Source organism: Rhinopithecus roxellana, chromosome 7, assembly GCF_007565055.1.
Source record: "Rhinopithecus roxellana isolate Shanxi Qingling chromosome 7, ASM756505v1, whole genome shotgun sequence".
Lineage (NCBI taxonomy): Eukaryota > Metazoa > Chordata > Mammalia > Primates > Cercopithecidae > Rhinopithecus > Rhinopithecus roxellana.
In genome coordinates, this window is record NC_044555.1 from 34384235 (window position 1) to 34404701 (window position 20467).

A 20467-nucleotide genomic window follows, 5' to 3' on the forward strand; every position below is an offset into this window, starting at 1 on the left:
ATTCACAATTGCTTCAAAGAGAATAAAATACCTAGGAATCCAACTTACAAGGGATGTAAAGGACCTCTTCAAGGAGAACTACAAACCACTGCTCAGTGAAATAAAAGAGGACACTAACAAATGGAAGAACATACCATGCTCATGGATAGGAAGAATCAATATCGTGAAAATGGCCATACTGCCCAAGGTTATTTATAGATTCAATGCCATCCCCATCAAGCTACCAATGAGTTTCTTCACAGAATTGGGAAAAACGGCTTTAAAGTTCATATGGAACCAAAAAAGAGCCCACATTGCCAAGACAATCCTAAGTCAAAAGAACAAAGCTGGAGGCATCACGTTACCTGACTTCAAACTATACTACAAGGCTATAGTAACCAAAACAGCATGGTACTGGTACCAAAACAGAGATACAGACCAATGGAACAGAACAGAGTCCTCAGAAATAATACCACACATCTGCAGCCATCTGATCTTTGACAAACCTGAGAGAAACAAGAAATGGGGAAAGGATTCCCTATTTAATAAATGGTGCTGGGAAAATTGGCTAGCCATAAGTAGAAAGCTGAAACTGGATCCTTTCCTTACTCCTTATACGAAAATTAATTCAAGATGGATTAGAGACTTAAATGTTAGACCTAATACCATAAAAATCCTAGAAGAAAACCTAGGTAGTACCATTCAGGACATAGGCATGGGCAAGGACTTCATGTCTAAAACACCAAAAGCAACGGCAGCAAAAGCCAAAATTGACAAATGGGATCTAATTAAACTAAAGAGCTTCTGCACAGCAAAAGAAACTACCATCAGAGTGAACAGGCAGCCTACAGAATGGGAGAAAATTTTTGCAATCTACTCATCTGACAGAGGGCTAATATCCAGAATCTACAAAGAACTCAAACAAATTTACAAGAAAAAAACAAGCCCATCAAAAAGTGGGCAAAGGATATGAACAGACATTTCTCAAAAGAAGACATTCATACAGCCAACAGACACATGAAAAAATGCTCATCATCACTGGCCATCAAAGAAATGCAAATCAAAACCACAATGAGATACCGTCTCACACCAGTTAGAATGGCAATCATTAAAAAGTCAGGAAACAACAGGTGCTGGAGAGGATGTGGAGAAATAGGAACACTTTTACACTGTTGGTGGGATCGTAAACTAGTTCAACCATTATGGAAAACAGTATGGCGATTCCTCAAGGATGTAGAACTAGATGTACCATATGACCCAGCCATCCCACTACTGGGTATATACCCAAAGGATTATAAATCATGCTGCTATAAAGACACATGCACACGTATGTTTATTGTGGCACTATTCACAATAGCAAAGACTTGGAATCAACCCAAATATCCATCTGTGACAGACTGGATTAAGAAAATGTGGCACATATACACCATGGAATATTATGCAGCCATAAAAAAGGATGAGTTTGCATCCTTTGTAGGGACATGGATGCAGCTGGAAACCATCATTCTTAGCAAACTATCACAAGAAGAGAAAACCAAACACCGCATGTTCTCACTCATAGGTGGGAACTGAACAATGAGATCACTTGGACTCGGGAAGGGGAACATCACACATCGGGGCCTATCATGGGGAGGGGGGAGGGGGGAGGGATTGCATTGGGAGTTATACCTGATATAAATGATGAATTGATGGGTGCTGACGAGTTGATGGGTGCAGCACACCAACATGGCACAAATATACATATGTAACAAACCTGCACGTTATGCACATGTACCCTAGAACTTAAAGTATAATAAAAAATAAAAAAAATAAGATGTCCTGCCACTGTTTAAGTCCTTGGGTCTCTAACCTGTGTGCTTTCCTCTTTCCTCCTTTCAGAGTCCTCTTATGGTTGTCTCTTGCATTACTTTCAGAGTTTATAGTTGTACTTCATGGGGAAGAGCAGGGAAAGAGGAGTCTCTGCCATCATGTCAGGACTAGAAGTCTACCATTTCTATCTAATATCCATTTCTTTGAAACAAGGAAGGCTTGTAAGTATACAGTTTGCCACCTTGTGGTGTTCACTCAGTGTGGTAATTTAACAAATACTCATCAAATGAATAACCAAAGTGTGGTCACCTTTTCCTTCTTAACAGTTGCACAAGATTATTGTATTAGTCATTTCAGGCTGCAATTACGAAATACCAGAGATTGGGTGGTTTAAACAATAGAAATCTGTGTTCTCACAGCTGTGGAGGCTGGAAGTCCAGGATCAAGGCACCAGTAGGGTTGGCTTCTGGTGAGGCTGCTCTTCCTGACTTGCTGAGGGCTGTCTTCTCACTGTGGCCTCACATGGCCTTTCTTCTTTGGGTGCAGGGAGAGAGAAAGGGAGCTCTGGTGTCTTTTTCTCTTCTTATAAGGACACCAGTCCTCTTGGATGAGGAACCTACCGTTATGGCCTTATTTAACCTTAACTACCTCCTTAAAGGCTCTCCCTCTACATATAGTCACATTGGGGGTTAGGATTTCAACGTACAGATTTTGGGGGGACATAATTCAACCCATAACAATTATAATTCAAGCATAAACCATCATTTTTCTTTTGTTCCCTTATTGATAGAATTTTGGGTTGCTTCCATTTTTGTTTTAACAAAGAGTTAGGAAGGGAATGAATGTGTATGTCTGTATTCTTGCGGAGACATTTCTGTAGGACAGATTCCTATAACTGGAATTTCTGAAATAAAGAAATTGTTTTAATTTTTAAGAGGACTTGCCAAATTATCTTCTAAAAAGGCCTAACAGGGTCATGCTGTCACCAAGAGTGCAACAGAATGCTTGTTTCTGAATATTTTCCCCACAAGCATGTATTATCAGTGTTTTTATACCTTGCCAATCATATAATTGATGGATGATTGCTCACTTTCATTTATTTATTAATGAGGTTGACCAAATTTCCACATGTGCTAGCCATTTCCTGTAGAGAAGTTGTGAGAATAGTTCAATGAATAATTGTATAGCTTTTATCTAGATTCACCAGTTTTTTACCTTTTCCCACATTTATTTTTACTTTATTTCTGTATACATATGCGTATGTGTGTGTCTGCATACACACATATGTATGTATTTATTTTGGGGCTGACAGTTTGATAGTTAATGGCAGACGCAATAGCATAATGACAGCTTACTCCTGCTAGCCACTTCAGATAGTTTTTATGTTAGTCGTCACTGTGCAGACCCTAGTGGGGCTGTATGTTGAGCCCTGTACAACCTAGTACCTGTCCATTAATTTTTTAGTGAGAAGCCCATCAGTCTCTTATTTTGAGACCCCGTTATTGAGTAACCAGACCCAGATTTTTGGAGGAAGATTATTTAGAGAAGGGTACCTGATTTGTATTTTTATTGATATTGTAGATATCAACAAAAATATATTTGTAGACGTTGGTGATTAATTTTTATTATTTTGTCAGTAGCTGTTTTTTTAATGCCTGAGAATTTGTCAGCTATGATTCGGATTTTGTTGTGGACTAATTGACCTGACCTCCTGATGAATGCTACTCTGGCTCAATAATCAGCAGGAGTGGCATGAACAAACCTAGAAATTTGAATTAATGATCATCATTCTCCAATGAAGGTGCCTGACCAAGAGTACAAATATTTGTAAGAGTAGGGCTGGCCAGAGGGGCCTGAGTCCTGGACTGTAAGTCTCTTTAGAGACTATAATGTCTTGGCTATATATTCCAAGTCTGATGTGGGGGCAGATTTCTCCTACAAAGCCTGACAGCTGAAGTCTTTGTAATTGTCATTGGTCAGGCCTTTTTCACACATAGAGTTTTAGCCAGGAGCTGGACTCCTCAATTTCCTAAGAGCAAGGACATTCTCCTATATCATTAAATTACACTGAACACACTCAGAAAGTTAACATTGATATAATACTATTATGCAGTATATATTCTTTATATTTTAATCTGGAAGACTTCCTTAGCATTTCTTTGTTTTTTATGTCTGTGACATTTTTAAAGCACATAGGCCATCCATATTGTAGAACGTCCCTCACTTTGGATTTGTCTGATGTTTCCTCATGGTTTGATTGAGTTCGTGCATTTCTGGCAGGAAAACAGTGTAAGTGATGTGTCTTTGTTGTATCACATCAGGGGCAAATGATGTTAATTTGTCTTCTTTTTTTTTTTTTTTTTTTTGGAGACAGAGTCTCACTCTGTTGCCTAGGCTGCAATGCAGTGGTGCCATCTTAGCTCACTGCCACCTCCGCCTCCCGGGTTCAAGAGATTCTTGTGCCTTAGCCTCTCAAGTAACTGGGATTACAAGTGTGCGCCACTGCACCTGGCTAATTTTTGTAATTTTAGTAGAGGTGGGGTTTCACTATGTTGGCCAGGCTGGTCTTGAACTCCTGGCCTCAAGTGATCTGCCCATCTTGGTCTCCCAAAGTGCTGGGATTACAGGTGTGAGGCCACCACACCCAGCCCAATTTGTCTCGTTTTTGGTGATATTAACTTTGATAACTTGTTTCTGTCACTAGCCACGTTTCTCTGCTGTAACATTACTATTTTTCCTTTGTAATTAATAACTAATTTGTGGATGATACTTTGAGACTACATAATTGTCCCATTTTTCATCAAACTTTTCACCTATTAGTATTAATATCCATTGATGAATCTTGCCTGAATCAGTTATTGTGATGGGTACCAAATGACAATTTTCTAACTCTTATTATTTCTTCTGTATTTATTGTCATTTTACTATGAGGCAAACCTTCTTTATCTCCTTTATTTACAATCAGGAATAGAACATTTTTATTTTTATGGGTTTTTATTTTATTCAATGAATATTACTGTCATTATTTCTATGCTCAGTTGTCCCTGAGTTGGCCTGTGAGAGTCCCTTTAAGCTGGCTTTTGTGTCCTTTTGACACATCCCTATAATTTTCTGAACATTTTCTTTAGAAAAAAAAAATTATAAAGAAAAGAGGTTTATTTGGCTCACAGTCCTGCAAGCTGTACAAGAAGCATGATACCAGCATCTGCATCTGGTGAGGCCTCAGGAAGCTTCTACTCATGGCAGAAGGCAAAGAGGGAACAGGTATGTCACATGGCAAGAGTGGGAGCACGAGTGGGGGAGGGAGGCACCAGACTCTTTAACAGTCGGATCTCGTCTGAACAAATAGAGTGAAAAGTCATTCATCACCAAAGGAATGGCACCAAGCCATTCATGAGGGATCCATCCCCATTACCCAAGCACCTCCCACTGTGCCCTCTCTTTAACACTGGGGATCACATTTTTTTTTTTTTTTTTTGAGACAGTTTCTCACTCTGTTGCCCAGGCTGGAGTGCAGTGGCATGATCTCAGCTCTCACTGCAACCTCCACTTCCTGAGTTCAAGCAATTCTCATGCCTCAGCCTCCCGAGTAGCTGGGATTACAGGTATGCACCACCACTGCCAGCTAATTTTTGTATTTTTAGTAGAGATGGGGTTTCACCATGTTGGCCAGGCTGGTCTCAAACTGACCTCAAATCATTCGCCTACCTTGGCCTCCCAAAGTGCTGAGATTATAGGCATGAGTCACCACATCCAACCGGGATCACATTTTAACATAAGATTTGGAGGGAGAGATAGCCAAACTATATCAGTCCTAAAAGTGGAATTTTAAGGCTTTGGTAGGTTTGGTCCATTTCTGAGCTCTGAGCATTTTCTTATTTTCTGGCACAAGATGTTCCAGCCTTCATCTTTAACTTTACTTGCCCTAGCCCTGGAATCAGCCATTTCTCCAAGGAGCTCTGGTTCCTGTTAATGGATAATTATATTTAGAAACCAAAATCTGGGTTCTAGCTGTGCTCATTACTGCTGGGGCATCGTTACTTCTAGGCCCTTTCAGTGAACAGAGATGTGTGTATGGACATATATATCTACATCTGTATGTGTACACACATACACCACACACACATACATACATACTTTGAGTTCATATAGCATCCTGGGAATCTTAGTCATCCCTCATTGCATATTTGCATCTCCCTTCTTTAACAGTGAGAGCACTGGTTCCTAGCATCAATAATTCACTCATTTGTTCAGTCTACAGTATACATAAAGTAGAGTCAGAATTGCTGCACCCACATCACTGTGGAAAACCAACCTGCTGAATATAATACACAATTTGTTTGTATGCTTTTTATCTTTAGACTAAGGATAATGTCAGGATCTCAACCTCTGCTTTGTTATTGTTTCCATTTATTTGTCTGGTTGACCATTGCCTATCCCTTTGCTTTTAGCCTTCTTGAATCACTTTGTTTTAGTTGTATTTCTTGTATACAACATACAGCTGGATCTTGCTTGTGAGTCAATCTGGAGATCTTTTTTTAATAAGCCTTCTTAAGGCCTAATCACATTGATTGATTTGGCTGGTATGTTTGGTCTAAACTGACATATTGTTTTATTTTATAATCATTATGTATATTATGTTGCAATGACTTCTGTATTAGTCAAGGTTCTCTAGAGGGACAGAACTAATAGGATAGATGAATATATGAGGGGGGTTTTATTAAGGAGTATTGACTCACACAATCACAAGATGAAGTCCCACAGTAGGTTTTCTGCAAGCTGAGGAGCAAGGAGCCAGTCTGAGTCCCAAAACCTCAAAAATAGGGAAGCCGACAGTGCAGCCTTCAGTCTGTGGCCAAAGGCCCTGGCAAACTACTGGTGTAAGTCTAAGAGTCCAAAAGCTGAAGAACTTGGAGTCTGATGTTTGAGGGCAGGAAGCATCTAGCATGGGAGAAAGATGAAGGTCGGAAGACTCAGCAAGCCAGCTCCTCCCACCTTCTTCTGCCTGCTTTATTCTAGCTGCCCTGGTAGCTGAATAGATGGTGCCCACCCAGACCGAGGGTGGCTCTGCCTTTCCCATTCCATTGACTCAAATGTTAATCTCCTCTGGCAACACCCTCACAGACACACCCAGGAACAATACTTTGCAACCTTCAATCCGATCGAGTTGACATTCAATATTAACCATTATAAGTCTACCCCTTGCCAACTTAAAACTGTACACATCTCCTGAAATCACACATAAATCTTCAAGTAAAGACAATAATAAGGTCATAATTACTCCTAACACGATACAGCTATCCCTGTCACAACTGGAAGCACACTAATTCTTAGCCTAAATGCTGTTACATAAAGTTAACAACAATTAAGTGCTGATATGAAGTCAATAAATCTTATGTCACATGATAAGAAAAAAGGAAATAAAATGAAGATATTTTCTTAATACAGGTGTAAACATGCACAGACATATTTTTAACAAAATAAGGAGGAAATCCTCATGACAATTACAGTCCTCCTTTCTGCAGCTGCTTATGTGGTCATAGCTGATATTGATAACTGCCTTCTTCTATCCATTCTGTATTCCCCTTGCCTTCAGCAAACACCTCAGTGGGTTGTGGTGTTTTACCCAGTAGAGTGACCCAAACCTTCTTTCCTGAAGAGTCTGGGCCATTTGTAGTCCTGCCTGGAATCTGTTGGTGTAGTTTCCCATTGACCTTAATCACAGGGCATGGTAATACTAAGAGATGCCCTTAGGGATCTCCTGTATTCCACACATACTCTTCTTTACCTCCATTGTGGAGTATTAGACTGATTTCATCTTGATAGTGTGGGTCAGTCACCCCAGCCAACACCCTTTGTAGCCTGTTGACTTAAAGGTAGGAGGAGCCCAAAGTGGCCAGGTGGCAATCTTAACTTCCAGTTTAATGGAGTCATCATTGTGTCTCCTGGTGGCAGCATTCCTCCCTCTGGAACTAAGATCTCTAGGCCGGCAGAACATAATGTTGCAGGAACAGGAAGCAAAACTTTTGCTAGTGGGTCACTAGGGGTGATGGTGAATGGTGCCACTTCCACTTCCGCACCTTGATTCAACTTAAGGGTTCTCAGTATACACTCAGGTTTAATAATTTGGTAGAATGACTCATAGAACTCAGGAAAATAAATACTTACGATTACACTTTTATTATAGCAAAAGGATACAAGTAGAACAAAGGGAGAGATGCGTAGGGTGAGGTCTCAGAGGGTCCCAGCCATGAAGCTTCTGTTGTTCACGTTCATGTCACCCTTCCAACACAGTGAGATGTGACAGTATGCACAGTATTGCTGACCAGGGAAGTAGTATTGTTGACAAGGAAAATATAGATGTATTTTCAGTCTTTGTAGTTTTTATTTCCCATAAATGTAATATATAAATGTAATCATGCAGTATGCAGCCTTTTGAGTCTGGCTTCTTTCACTTAGCATAATACATTTGAGGTTCATCCATGTTGTTGCATAAATCATTAGTTCTCTCATTTTTATTGCCAAGTGGTATTATATTGTATGTAGGATTCCAGGTTGTTTATCCATTCACTGGTTGGAAAGCCTTTGATATGTTTCTAGGTTTTGATCATTAAAAATGTAGCTGCTATATAAATGTTCATGTACAGGGTTTTGGGTTTACCTAAGTTTGCATTTCACTGAGGTAAATAAACATGGGAGTGGGATTACAGGGTTGTATGGTAGTATATGCTTAACTTCATAAACAACTGGAAAATCATTTTCCAAAGTAGCTGTGTGCCATTTTGCATTCCTGCCTATGACAGGAGAGGTGCAGTTGCTCTACATCCTCACCAACACTTAGTATTGTCAGTTTTTTCCCCATTCTAATAGGTGTGTAGTAGTATCTCATTGTGGTTTTAATTTACAGTTCCCTCATGCCTAATGATGTTGAGCATCTTTTTATGTGCTTATTTGCCATCTGTTTATCTTCCATGGTGAAGTATCTCTTTTGCCCAGTTGTTTTAATTTTGAAAGGTTTTTTTATATATATTCTCAATACAAGTTATTTGCCAGATATTTGATTTGCAGATATTTTCTTCCATTCTGTGTCTTTTTAATCTCTTAACAAGTGTCTTTTGAATTTTGGTGTCACATCTAAGAAATACTTGTCCAACCCAAGGTTAAAAACAGTTTCTTCTTTTTCGAGTGCACAGTGAACCTGCTTCACAGCATGCAGTTCATTCATTTTCATTACTACACAGCATTCCATTGAATGATTGTGCCACAATTTACCCATTCTACTGTTGATGGACATTTGGATTTTATCTGTGATCTAGTATTAGAAATAGTGCTGCTATGAACATCCCTATATTTGTTTTCTAGAGCACATGTGCCTGATTTTCTCTAAGATGTGTACCTAGGAGTAGAATTGCTGGGTCATGGTGTATGCAAACCATTAACCTTTGTAAATAATGCCAAACTGTTACCAAAGTGATTATACCAGTTTCTATTCCTGCTAATAGCGTGTAAGAGTTCTCATTTCAACACAATATTATGTGATTTTAGTCTGTTTAATTATAACCTTTCTTGTGGGTGTATAGTGCTGTCCCAATGTGGCTTAATTTTTCACTTACCTGATTGCTAATGGGGTTGAGTACATTATCTTATGTTCATAGATGATTTGGTTTTGCTTTTTAGTGAAGTACCTATTTACTTCTCTTATCCATTCTTTTGTGTGTGTTTCTTATTGATTTGAAGGGGCTATTTTATATATTCTAGATACGATACCTTTCTCCCTCATGAAGATTGCCAGTAATTTCCGTGTCTGTGGCCTGCCTTTTCATTGTAGTACTTTTGATCTTGTAACACTTGTCTTTTCCTTTATGAGGAGTGCTTTTCATGTTTTGTTATATAATTATTTCCCTACTCCAAAGCTTATGAAAACATTTTCCCATATTATTTTATAGACACTTTCCTCTCACATTAGATTTACAATTTACCTGTAGCTGATTTTTACGTATGGCCAGAGGGGTTAAATTTCGTTTTCTCCATATAGATATCTAATAACCCATTCATATCTATTGAAAAGGTCATCTTCTCCCTACTGCTTTACTGTGCCAACTTTGTCATAAATCAGGTGTCTATACATGTTTGAATTCCCTTTTTAGTTCCACTGGACTATTTGTCTATCCTTGTGCTGATATGGCATTGTCTCAAATATTCTCTTACTTACTTTTTTTTTTTACCATGATTTGTGATTCTCCCACAAAGTAGATCACTAACTTGATATGAAATAGACATCCAGTATTGAGTCGTCATGATGAACCAGGAACCCAATCAGAAGTTCCCCTGCATTTTATCCTCATCACCTAGTGGTCAGCATTTTAAAATAAAAGGAATGTACCATTACAGGGGCTAGTGACATTTGAAGATGTGGCTGTGGATTTCACCCAGGAGGAGTGGCAGTACCTGAACTCGCCACAGAGGACCCTGTACAGAGACGTGATGCTGGAGACCTACAGCAACTTGGTCTTTGTGGGTAAGAATGGCTTCCTTTGTTCTTTGTAGATTCTGGATATTAGCCCTTTGTCAGATGAGTAGATTGCAAAAATTTTCTCCCATTCTGTAGGTTGCCTGTTCACTCTGATGGTAGTTTCTTTTGCTGTGCAGAAGCTCTTTAGTTTAATTAGATCCCATTTGTCAATTTTTGCTTTTGCTGCCGTTGCTTTTGGTGTTTTAGACATGAAGTCCTTGCCCATGCCTATGTCCTGAATGGTACTACCTAGATTTTCTTCTAGGGTTTTTATGGTATTAGGTCTAACATTTAACTCAAACAAATATACAAGAAAAAAACAAACAACCCCATCAAAAAGTGGGGAAAGGATATGAACAGACATTTCTCAAAAGAAGACATTCATACAGCCAACAGACACATGAAAAAATGCTCATCATCACTCGCCATCAGAGAAATGCAAATCAAAACCACAGTGAGATACCATCTCACACCAGCTAGAATGGCAATCATTAAAAAATCAGGAAACAACAGTTGTTGGAGAGGATGTGGAGAAATAGGAACACTTTTACACTGTTGGTGGGATTGTAAACTAGTTCAACCATTATGGAAAACAGTATGGCAATTCCTCAAGGATCTAGAACTAGATGTACCATATGACCCAGCCATCCCACTACTGGGTATATACCCAAAGGATTATAAATTATTCTACTACAAAGACACATGCACACGTATGTTTATTGCGGCACTATTCACAATAGCAAAGACTTGGAATCAACCCAAATATCCATCTGTGACAGACTGGATTAAGAAAATGTGGCACATATACACCGTGGAATACTATGCAGCCATAAAAAAGGATGAGTTTGCGTCCTTTGTAGGGACATGGATGCAGCTGGAAACCATCATTCTTAGCAAACTATCACAAGAACAGAAAACCAAACACCGCATGTTCTCACTCATAGGTGGGAACTGAACAATGAGATCACTTGGACTCGGGAAGGGGAACATCACACATCGGGGCCTATCATGGGGAGGGGGGAGGGGGGAGGGATTGCATTGGGGAGTTATACATGATATAAATGATGAATTGATGGGTGCTGACGAGTTGATGGGTGCAGCACACCAACATGGCACAAATATACATATGTAACAAACCTGCACGTTATGCGCATGTACCCTAGAACCTAAAGTACAGTTAAAAAAAAAAAAAAAAAGAATGGTTTCCTTAGGTAATTTTGCTATTTATGATTATTGCATCCAATGGAAGGCATTTCCTTTCTCAGTTTTCCCCTTTTCTCTCCTGAAAAAGTGTTTGTAAGCTCAAAATGCAGGTTAAATGGTTTGACTTTACCATTATGTCAAGCAATAGATTCCTTGTGCTGCCCCTAATATGTAACTTCTTCTGTCTCAGAGGCTCTGAAAGCCAAGGAGGTATCACTGTCATTTCTCATCAACAGGGCAGCAGGTTACCAAACCAAACCTCATCCTCAAGTTGGAGGTAGAAGAATGCCCGGCAGAAGGAAAAATCCCATTTTGGAACTTTCCTGGTAAGTGGAATTTTGACCCAGGCTCTGGGGACATGAAGTTCCACCCTATTAGTCAGAGGTGAGGCCCTCTGACAGGGCTTTCAGGAATATCTTAGGAAAAGGTTCTGGCCCTTGGCACTGTTGGAGGACAGGAACATGAACACCTCAGACACAAAACTGACACTCCCGCTGTCACCCATACACCAGGCCACTCTCCCTAAGTTGGTGCTTACCTGCAAGTTTCTGCACAGTTCCTTTTGTCCCATATGAAAGTGTCTTTTAAATGCCACAACCTCCTGGCCCTGCCACTTTCACGACTGTCACCTGTCACTGACTTATCTGAAGCCAGGCCCACGTTAGTCACAGGCCTGGACTCTAATGTGCTAATTTCAGATTGAACAACCTGAGTCCAGTCTTCTCGTTCAGTTTAGATATTTGTCAGATTTGCTCTCCCAAAACATCTTGGTCATCTATTTTTTAAAAGTAGCTTTATTGAGATAAAATTCACATACCATAAAATTCACCCTTTTAAAGTATACAATTCAGTAGTTTTTAGTGTATTCACAGAGTTGTGCAACCATCACCACTACCTAATTCTAGAACATGTTCATCACACTGAAAAGAAGCCTCTACTCCCTAGCAGTCACTCTCTCTTCCCTCTTCCCCTCACTCCCTGGCAACCACTGATCTATTTTGTCTCTATGATTTTGCCTGTTCTGGACATTTTATTTAAATGGAGTCAGACAAAATGTGGCCTTTTATGTCTGGTTTCTTTCACTTGGCGTGTTTTCAAGGTTCATCCACATTGTACCATGTATCAGTACTTCATTCCTTTTTATGGAGGAATAAAATTCCATTGTTAGGATAGAACACATTTTGATGGTCCATTCATCAGTTGATGGAGATTTTGCTTGTTTCTACTTTTTGGTTATTATGGATGATGGTGCTGTGAACGTTGATGTACACATTTTTGTGGTGATACATGTTTTTCTTTCTTTTGAGTGGATACATAGGATTGGAATTATACCATATGGTGGTATAAAAGGAACTGTATGTTTAACTTTTTTTTTTTTTTAGAGACGGAGTCTTGCTCTGTCACCCAGGCTGCATTGCAGTGGTGCAATCTTGGCTCACTGCAGCCTTCGCCTCCCAGGTTCAAGCAATTCTCCTGCCTCAGCCTCCCGAGTAGCTGGGACTACAGGTGTCACCACGCCAAGCTAAATTTTTTTTTTTTTTTTTTTTTTTTTTTTTTGAGACGGAGTCTCACTCTGTTGCCCGGGCTGGAGTGCAGTGGCCAGATCTCAGCTCACTGCAAGCTCCGCCTCCCAGGTTCACGCCATTCTCCTGCCTCAGCCTCCCGAGTAGCTGGGACTACAGGCACCCGCCACCTCACCCGGCTAGTTTTTTGTATTTTTTAGTAGAGACGGGGTTTCACAGTGTCAGCCAGGATGGTCTCGATCTCCTGACCTCGTGATCCGCCCGTCTCGGCCTCCCAAAGTGCTGGGATTACAGGCTTGAGCCACCGCGCCTGGCCAATTTTTATATTTTTAGTAGAGATGGGGTTTCACTGTGTTATCCAGGATGGTCTCGATCTCCTGACCTTGTGATCCGCCTGCCTTGGCCTCCCAAAGTGCTGGGATTACAAGCGTGAGCCACCGCACCTGGCCCCACTGGAATAATTCTATAAAGAGAAATTGCTTCTCATGTATTATTTGGCTACCATGAGTTACATATCATACAGAAAAGATAGGCTTAGTGATTGAGCTTTTCCTTTTATTTACTAGTTTTCAAAATAATGAATTGATTTTGTAGCATCATCCAAAGGTGACCAATAAGTTATATCTTTTTTGTGAATCATTTATGGACTTATGGGTGTATACATTTCTATGTTTTAATCCATTGTCTTATTTTCCGTATTATACATGACACTGTCCCATCTTTGGCCGGTGGAATCTCCTTCAAGTTGGCTCCTGAGTCTTTGGTCGCTTCCTTGCTTTCTGGTGTTACAACATGTCCCAGGCTCCATTTGTATATTTCCTGCCTCTGACCTAGAATTGGTGATTTCTCCAAGGGACCCTGGTTCTTTTCAGTGGAAAATAATGTTTTAAGCCCATGATTTAGAGGTTAGAGAATTGTTTCGAGGCCTTTTCATTGACAGAGCTAGGAACTATTATGTATAAATTTTTTACAGAAAAAATATCTCATGTGTTCAAATTAATATTTCCAAATCAAATTTTGGACTTAAATGTTTTTAATTTATTAATCTTACATCTGACAGTAGTATTGTTAGTGTTCTTCTTGAGACTGTTGCTTGTCTATAGCGAGTTGAATGAATTGAGGTAATCATTTCAGTGCCATTGAGAATCAGGACTTTTCAGCATGGTCATTAGCAAATGCAGCAGAAAGAATATTTACTATTATTAAGGAATCCTTTTATGTTCAGTTTTGCTTTATGATTATATAAAATAGTTACAAAAGATTTACTTGGTTCCAAAATCAATACAGAAAACAAGGTATATTCAGAAAAGTCCAGCTTCTTTCCCTTTCCATTCCATTCCCTTCCTTCCTTCCTCATAGATAATCTTTATTAAAATTTAAAGGTTTATTCTTCCATCATTTTTTACAACATGAACCTGTAGGAATATATATTTATTCATTTCCTACTATGCACAGTGTTTTAAACATTTTTAAAAGTTTTAGTTGACACATAATTGTACATATTTATGGAGTATGGTGTGATGTTTTGATACATATATACAGTGTGTCATGATCAAATTTGGGTAGTTAGTATATTCATCACATCAAAATTTGTTTCTTTGTGGTGGGAACATTCAAAATCTTTTCTTTTAGCTGTTTTGAAAGATACACTCTATTATTGTTAACTATAGACATCCTGCTGTGCAATGTAACACTGAAACTTATTCCTCCTATCTAACTATATCTTTGCACCCATTTACCAACCTTTCCCTATCCTCTCTTCCCCTCTTCACCTCCCAGTGTCTGGTCACTATTCTGCTCTCTACTTCTATGAGATCAACTCCTTTAGCTCCCATATATGAGTGAGATCATGCAGTGTTTGTCTTTTTGTGCCTCGCTTATTTCACTTAACATAATGTCCTCCAGGCTTATCCATGTAGCTGCAAATAACAATATTTAATTCCTTCTTATGGCTGAATAGTATTCCATTGTATAAACAGATGACATTTTCTTTATCCGTTGATATTCCTTGATGGACACTTAGGTTTGATTCCATGTCTTCTAACACCTTTCTTGCTTCCTTCAAACCTCCACTCCAAGTTGTTTTTCCCTCTTTTAGCAAATGATCTCATCTCATTCCTTGCTGTAAAAGAAGCAAAGTGATGAAACTAATACCATATCATAACACACAAACACACACACGTACACCACACACCACACTTTAAAAACCCTTCAGCTTCCCTGTCCTATGGCTCAAAATAACCTCCAGCATCACCCAGTTTTTCCCTTTGTTTCCTGCCTCAGGTAACAGTGTGTGTGTATGCACAGTTTTATTCACCATTTTTCACTTAATATTCTATAACATGTTAAATATATAAAGATACTCTTTCTTTTTACAGTAATGTAGTAATTCTTAAAAATCATAATAGTAGTAGTTGTGATAGTAATAGTGGTGGTAAACAATTTAAAGCACTTCCTGTGTACCCTGCAAGCCCTGTTGTAAGTAATTTAATTCTCTCAACATCCATTTGGGTGGGCACTGTTATAATTCCTTTATGGGTGGGGAAGTAAGATACAAATAGTTTAGATCACTTGCCTGAGGTCACAGACCAAGTGAAAGGTTGAGCCAGGATTTTCTCCTGGGCTAGAGAGCCCAGGACCCTAACCACATGGGCCATACTGCTTCTTACCACCTAAGAAGGTTCAGATTCAGCAGATCTTTGGTGGAGCTTGGGTCCCATGGAGAGCATTTTGTAAAAAGTTCTTCATATGATTTTGTGTTCATCTCTGGTTAAGAACTAATGCTTAGCTAGCCAAAGAAAGGAAGTCACAGGAAGAAAAATAACAGCTGCACAATCCATGTTAAAATTCACTATCACTGTAGCAAAACGTTAACACTATTGAATCTAAGTGGTAATATGGGTAATTGTACTCTTTCAACTTTTTCTATGCTTGAAAATTTTCATATAAAAATTTGGGGAAAAGTAAGAAGAAAAGTAAACTGTAAAAAAAGATTAAAAACTCACCATATGTACAAAAAGTACTTGCCATAGATTTAAAGACATACCACTAAGAAAGAAAAATTGCCACCAATTAACCTATGACGTTGATTGTAACGTGCATCTGAATTCAGAGATGTTAAAATGTGAAATAATGTGCTGCTTGCAATTGATGAAATGAAATTAAGGGCAAGGCTTTGCAATTTTAACTGTTTAAATGAGTGATACAGATGACTGACTACTTTAGAAGTTAATAAAAATTTAAGTTATATAGGAAGATCAGAGTAAGCTTTTTAGAAAAGACTGACCTGCCTCTTGAAAGTTATCTAGATTCTGAATATAGCAAAATACAGAACACAGGGCTATGTGGGTGATGGAACATAAAGAAGGGTTTGGAGTACAGAATAGGCAGAGGTTTTAGTGGGAATAGTATAGACAGGAGCAGAGAAGGTGGTGTTGAAGAACTGTGAATGGAAGCTTTGATGGATATACAGGTGAACCCAGATTGGGCAAATATTTTTAGCTTTTTGTTTTTGTCAAGCTAATCATTCTATATTTTTCTTTCATTCATTGAGAATGTGGATTTGGTGTTACTATTGTAAGACATGAGTCTGAGAACTAAGCTGTTGCATTTCCACCTAGACAGAAATTCTGTAAGTCAGGTACAGTTAAGACTTCATATAATACTGGCCAGGTGTGGTGGCTCATGCCTGTAATCCCAGCACTTTGGGAGGCTGAGGCGGGAGGATTGCTTGAGACCAGGAGTTTGAGACCAGCCTGGGCAACATAGTGAGACTTTGTCTCTACAAAAATACAAAAATTAGCCAGATGTGGTGGCTCGTGCTTGCAGTCCCAGCTACTCAGGAGGCTGAGGTGGGAGGACTGCTTGAGCTCAGGTGGTCAAGGCTGCAGTGAGCTGTGATTTTGCCCCTAAACTCCAGCCTGGCAACAGACCTGAGATCCTGTCTTTAAAAAAAAAAAGTTTATATGATAACTGAAGATTAAGGGTATAAATTTCCCAGAGTTAATGAAAGTCAGGTGTGATGTATAAATAGAGGTAAGAAAGACTGAGGTGACAGGGTAAGATTGTTCTTGGTAACAAAAAGACCAGCAGGTGGGAGTTTAGTAAAAACTCTCTCTCCAGGAACTCTGATAAAATGAGATGATAGTGTCAGCTTTCATATGGCAGAATAATTCTAAAGAAGGTCCGTTCCATAATGTCAAAGCATAAAGGTGGTTTATTGTACTTCTTTCTAGAAGTCTGTCAAGTTGGTGAACAGATTGAGAGGCAACATGAGGATGACCAAGATAAATGTCTGCTGATGCAAGTTGGATTTTCTGACAAGAAAACAATTACCACCAAGAGTGGTCGTGACTGTCATGAGTTTGGAAACATACTTCATTTGAGTACAAACCTTGTTGCTTCAATACAAAGACCCGATAAACACGAATCATTTGGAAATAATATGGTAGATAATTTAGACTTATTTAGTAGACGTTCTGCAGAAAATAAATATGATAATGGATGTGCAAAATTATTCTTCCATACTGAGTATGAGAAAACAAATCCTGGAGTGAAGCCCTATGGCTATAAAGAGTGTGGGAAAGGTCTTAGGCGAAAGAAAGGCCTTAGTCTACATCAGAGAATTAAAAATGGAGAGAAACCCTTTGAATGTACTGCATGTAGGAAAACCTTCAGCAAGAAGTCACACCTCATTGTACATTGGAGAACTCATACAGGAGAGAAACCTTTTGGATGTACCGAATGTGGAAAAGCCTTTAGCCAAAAATCTCAGCTCATTATACACTTGCGAACTCATACAGGAGAGAGACCCTTTGAGTGTCCTGAATGTGGAAAAGCCTTCAGAGAAAAGTCAACTGTCATCATACATTACAGGACTCACACAGGAGAGAAACCTTATGAATGTAATGAATGTGGAAAAGCCTTCACTCAGAAGTCCAATCTCATTGTCCATCAGAAAACCCACACTGGAGAGAAAACCTATGAATGCACTAAATGTGGAGAATCTTTCATACAGAAGCTTGATCTAATTATACATCATAGTACCCATACAGGAAAGAAACCCCATGAATGTAATGAGTGTAAGAAAACTTTCAGTGATAAGTCAACTCTCATTATACACCAGAGAACTCATACGGGAGAGAAACCTCATAAATGTACTGAATGTGGGAAGTCTTTCAATGAGAAGTCAACCCTCATTGTGCATCAAAGAACTCATACAGGAGAGAAACCCTATGAATGTGATGTGTGTGGGAAAACCTTCACGCAAAAGTCAAACCTTGGTGTACATCAGAGAACTCATTCAGGAGAGAAACCCTTTGAATGTAATGAATGTGAGAAAGCCTTCTCTCAGAAGTCCTACCTTATGCTACATCAGAGAGGTCATACAGGAGAGAAACCTTATGAGTGCAATGAATGTGAAAAAGCATTTTCACAGAAATCATATCTCATTATACATCAAAGAACTCATACAGAAGAAAAACCCTATAAATGTAATGAATGTGGCAAAGCCTTCAGAGAAAAGTCAAAGCTCATTATACATCAGAGAATTCATACAGGAGAGAAACCCTATGAATGTCCTGTGTGTTGGAAAGCTTTTAGCCAGAAGTCACAGCTCATAATACATCAGAGAACGCACACAGGAGAGAAACCCTATGCATGCACTGAGTGTGGCAAAGCCTTCCGAGAAAAGTCAACATTCACTGTACATCAAAGAACTCATACTGGAGAGAAACCCTATAAATGTACAGAATGTGGGAAAGCCTTTACCCAAAAATCAAACCTTATTGTACATCAACGAACCCATACAGGAAAGAAAGCCCATGGAAGAGGCCACACTCGGAAGTCAAAGTTCATGGCACATTAGAGAGCTAATCAACAGTATATATTATGGACACTGAAGGAAAGTTGGGTCAATTTAATTCACATTTTAAAAGTATATTCTGACTTCTGGTTTAAATATGGGAGTAAACTCAGCCTTTCTTCTTTTCATCTCGGTCATAACCCAAAAGCTACGGGAGAAAAAGCAGAAGTGTAATCTCTGTATCTGACAAAATTAGAAGACAGCTGCATCCCTGATAAGAGGGCTGCCACAGGCAGAGGAAATGCAGCACTGGTGCAGGAGATTTCAGAGCGAGCGTGCTTAAGGCTGCAGATGCGAGACAGCACTGGTAAGGACTCTTAGCTGAGGTTCGGGATATACACTGAGGCGTGGAACCATAGATATAACAGTGGTAACAGTGCGTGGGCAGGTAGGAGGTAGGATGTTTCCTAGACCATTTGGGGTCTGAGGAGAAACAGGCTGGGGCCTCGAGAAGGAGTCACTCAGACAAGCCATATTTGTAGAAAGTAGTCTACTGATGGGAGAAACAGTTATGGGGGTGCTGGGGGAAGAGAAGGGACTTTTCCTTGTGAAGAGCCCCACAGCTGCCCCTGTTTACTGACTTGGGAGAAATAAAGTCAGAAAGAACTAACAGATGTGGGGGGAAAAAAATCTCAGTTGTCAAAAAAAACTGATCTGCTTAGAATGTGGCCCTGGTTTCTTTTCCCACATGAACCTCCAGCAAATAGCAAGTCCAGGAAAAACTCTTCTCATTCAAAGAGGAATGATTCAAAAGTAATCAAAACCACAAATGCATTTGGTTTTGGGGCCAGCAATTCCACTTCTAGGAATGTACATACTCACACATGTACAAAATGATGAACATACAGAAGTATTCATTAATGCACTGTTTGTGAAAACAAAAGATTGGAAGCTGTCTAAATGATACCGTATCAGGGTTCTGGTTCCCTAAATTGTGGTATATTCATACAGCCTACTCCTGGGTAGACAACAATGAATAAATAAGGAGAACTAGGATACCATTTATGTAGTGATGTGGGATAGCCTTCAGTTTATGTTATTAGGTAGGAAAAACAAGGTTAAGGACAGTGAGTATAATATGCTGCCATTTGTATATAAAAAGGAGAAAAATGGTAAGTACATAATTGTGAATTCATAAGTTATCTCTGGAAAGAGACACGAGAACCTGGTAACCCTGATTACGTTGGGAGGGGAAGGAGCAGTGGTGGCTGTGGGGATGGAATTGAGGGGGAGACAACTGTATCCTTTCATAGCTTTTGAAAATGTGGATGTACTATGTACTATGTGGATGTACTATCTTTTCAAAAATAAAACATTTTAAAAGCTATTTTGTTCTACTGTTATAGTAAAGTCACAGTCTAGGTACAGGATTTTATAATATTTAATATAGATATGCTCAATGTAGAGTTTATTTTTTAGTGAATCAATTGAATAACCAAGCAGATAGAACAACAGTTATTCAATCAATTCCAGAAGCACATAGGCATTATTTTCCTGAGATTGCCAAATCAAGTGATTCTCAGGTCAGCTGGGACCACATTAGGTAACTAAAATAATTGAGACTGGAACTATTTAGTA

The 20467-nt window shown here is 39.2% G+C and overlaps 1 protein-coding gene across 3 annotated transcripts in view; it reads left to right on the plus strand.

The window, feature by feature from the left end:
- Positions 1-20216, plus strand: part of ZNF182 (zinc finger protein 182) — a 39156-nt gene extending 18940 nt beyond the window's left edge. For 2 of the 3 annotated variants that reach the window (XM_030933966.1, XM_030933965.1), the window contains exons 4-6: positions 10180-10306; positions 11740-11829; positions 17262-20216. In XM_030933966.1, the coding sequence (XP_030789826.1) occupies positions 10180-10306; positions 11740-11829; positions 17262-18892 (1848 nt within the window). In that variant the 3' untranslated portion in view covers positions 18893-20216. Of the gene's footprint in view, positions 1-5348; positions 5394-10179; positions 10307-11739; positions 11830-17261 lie in introns of those variants that run through there. The other variant, XM_030933967.1, reaches the window with a different exon arrangement.
- The last annotated feature ends 251 nt before the right edge of the window (positions 20217-20467 follow it).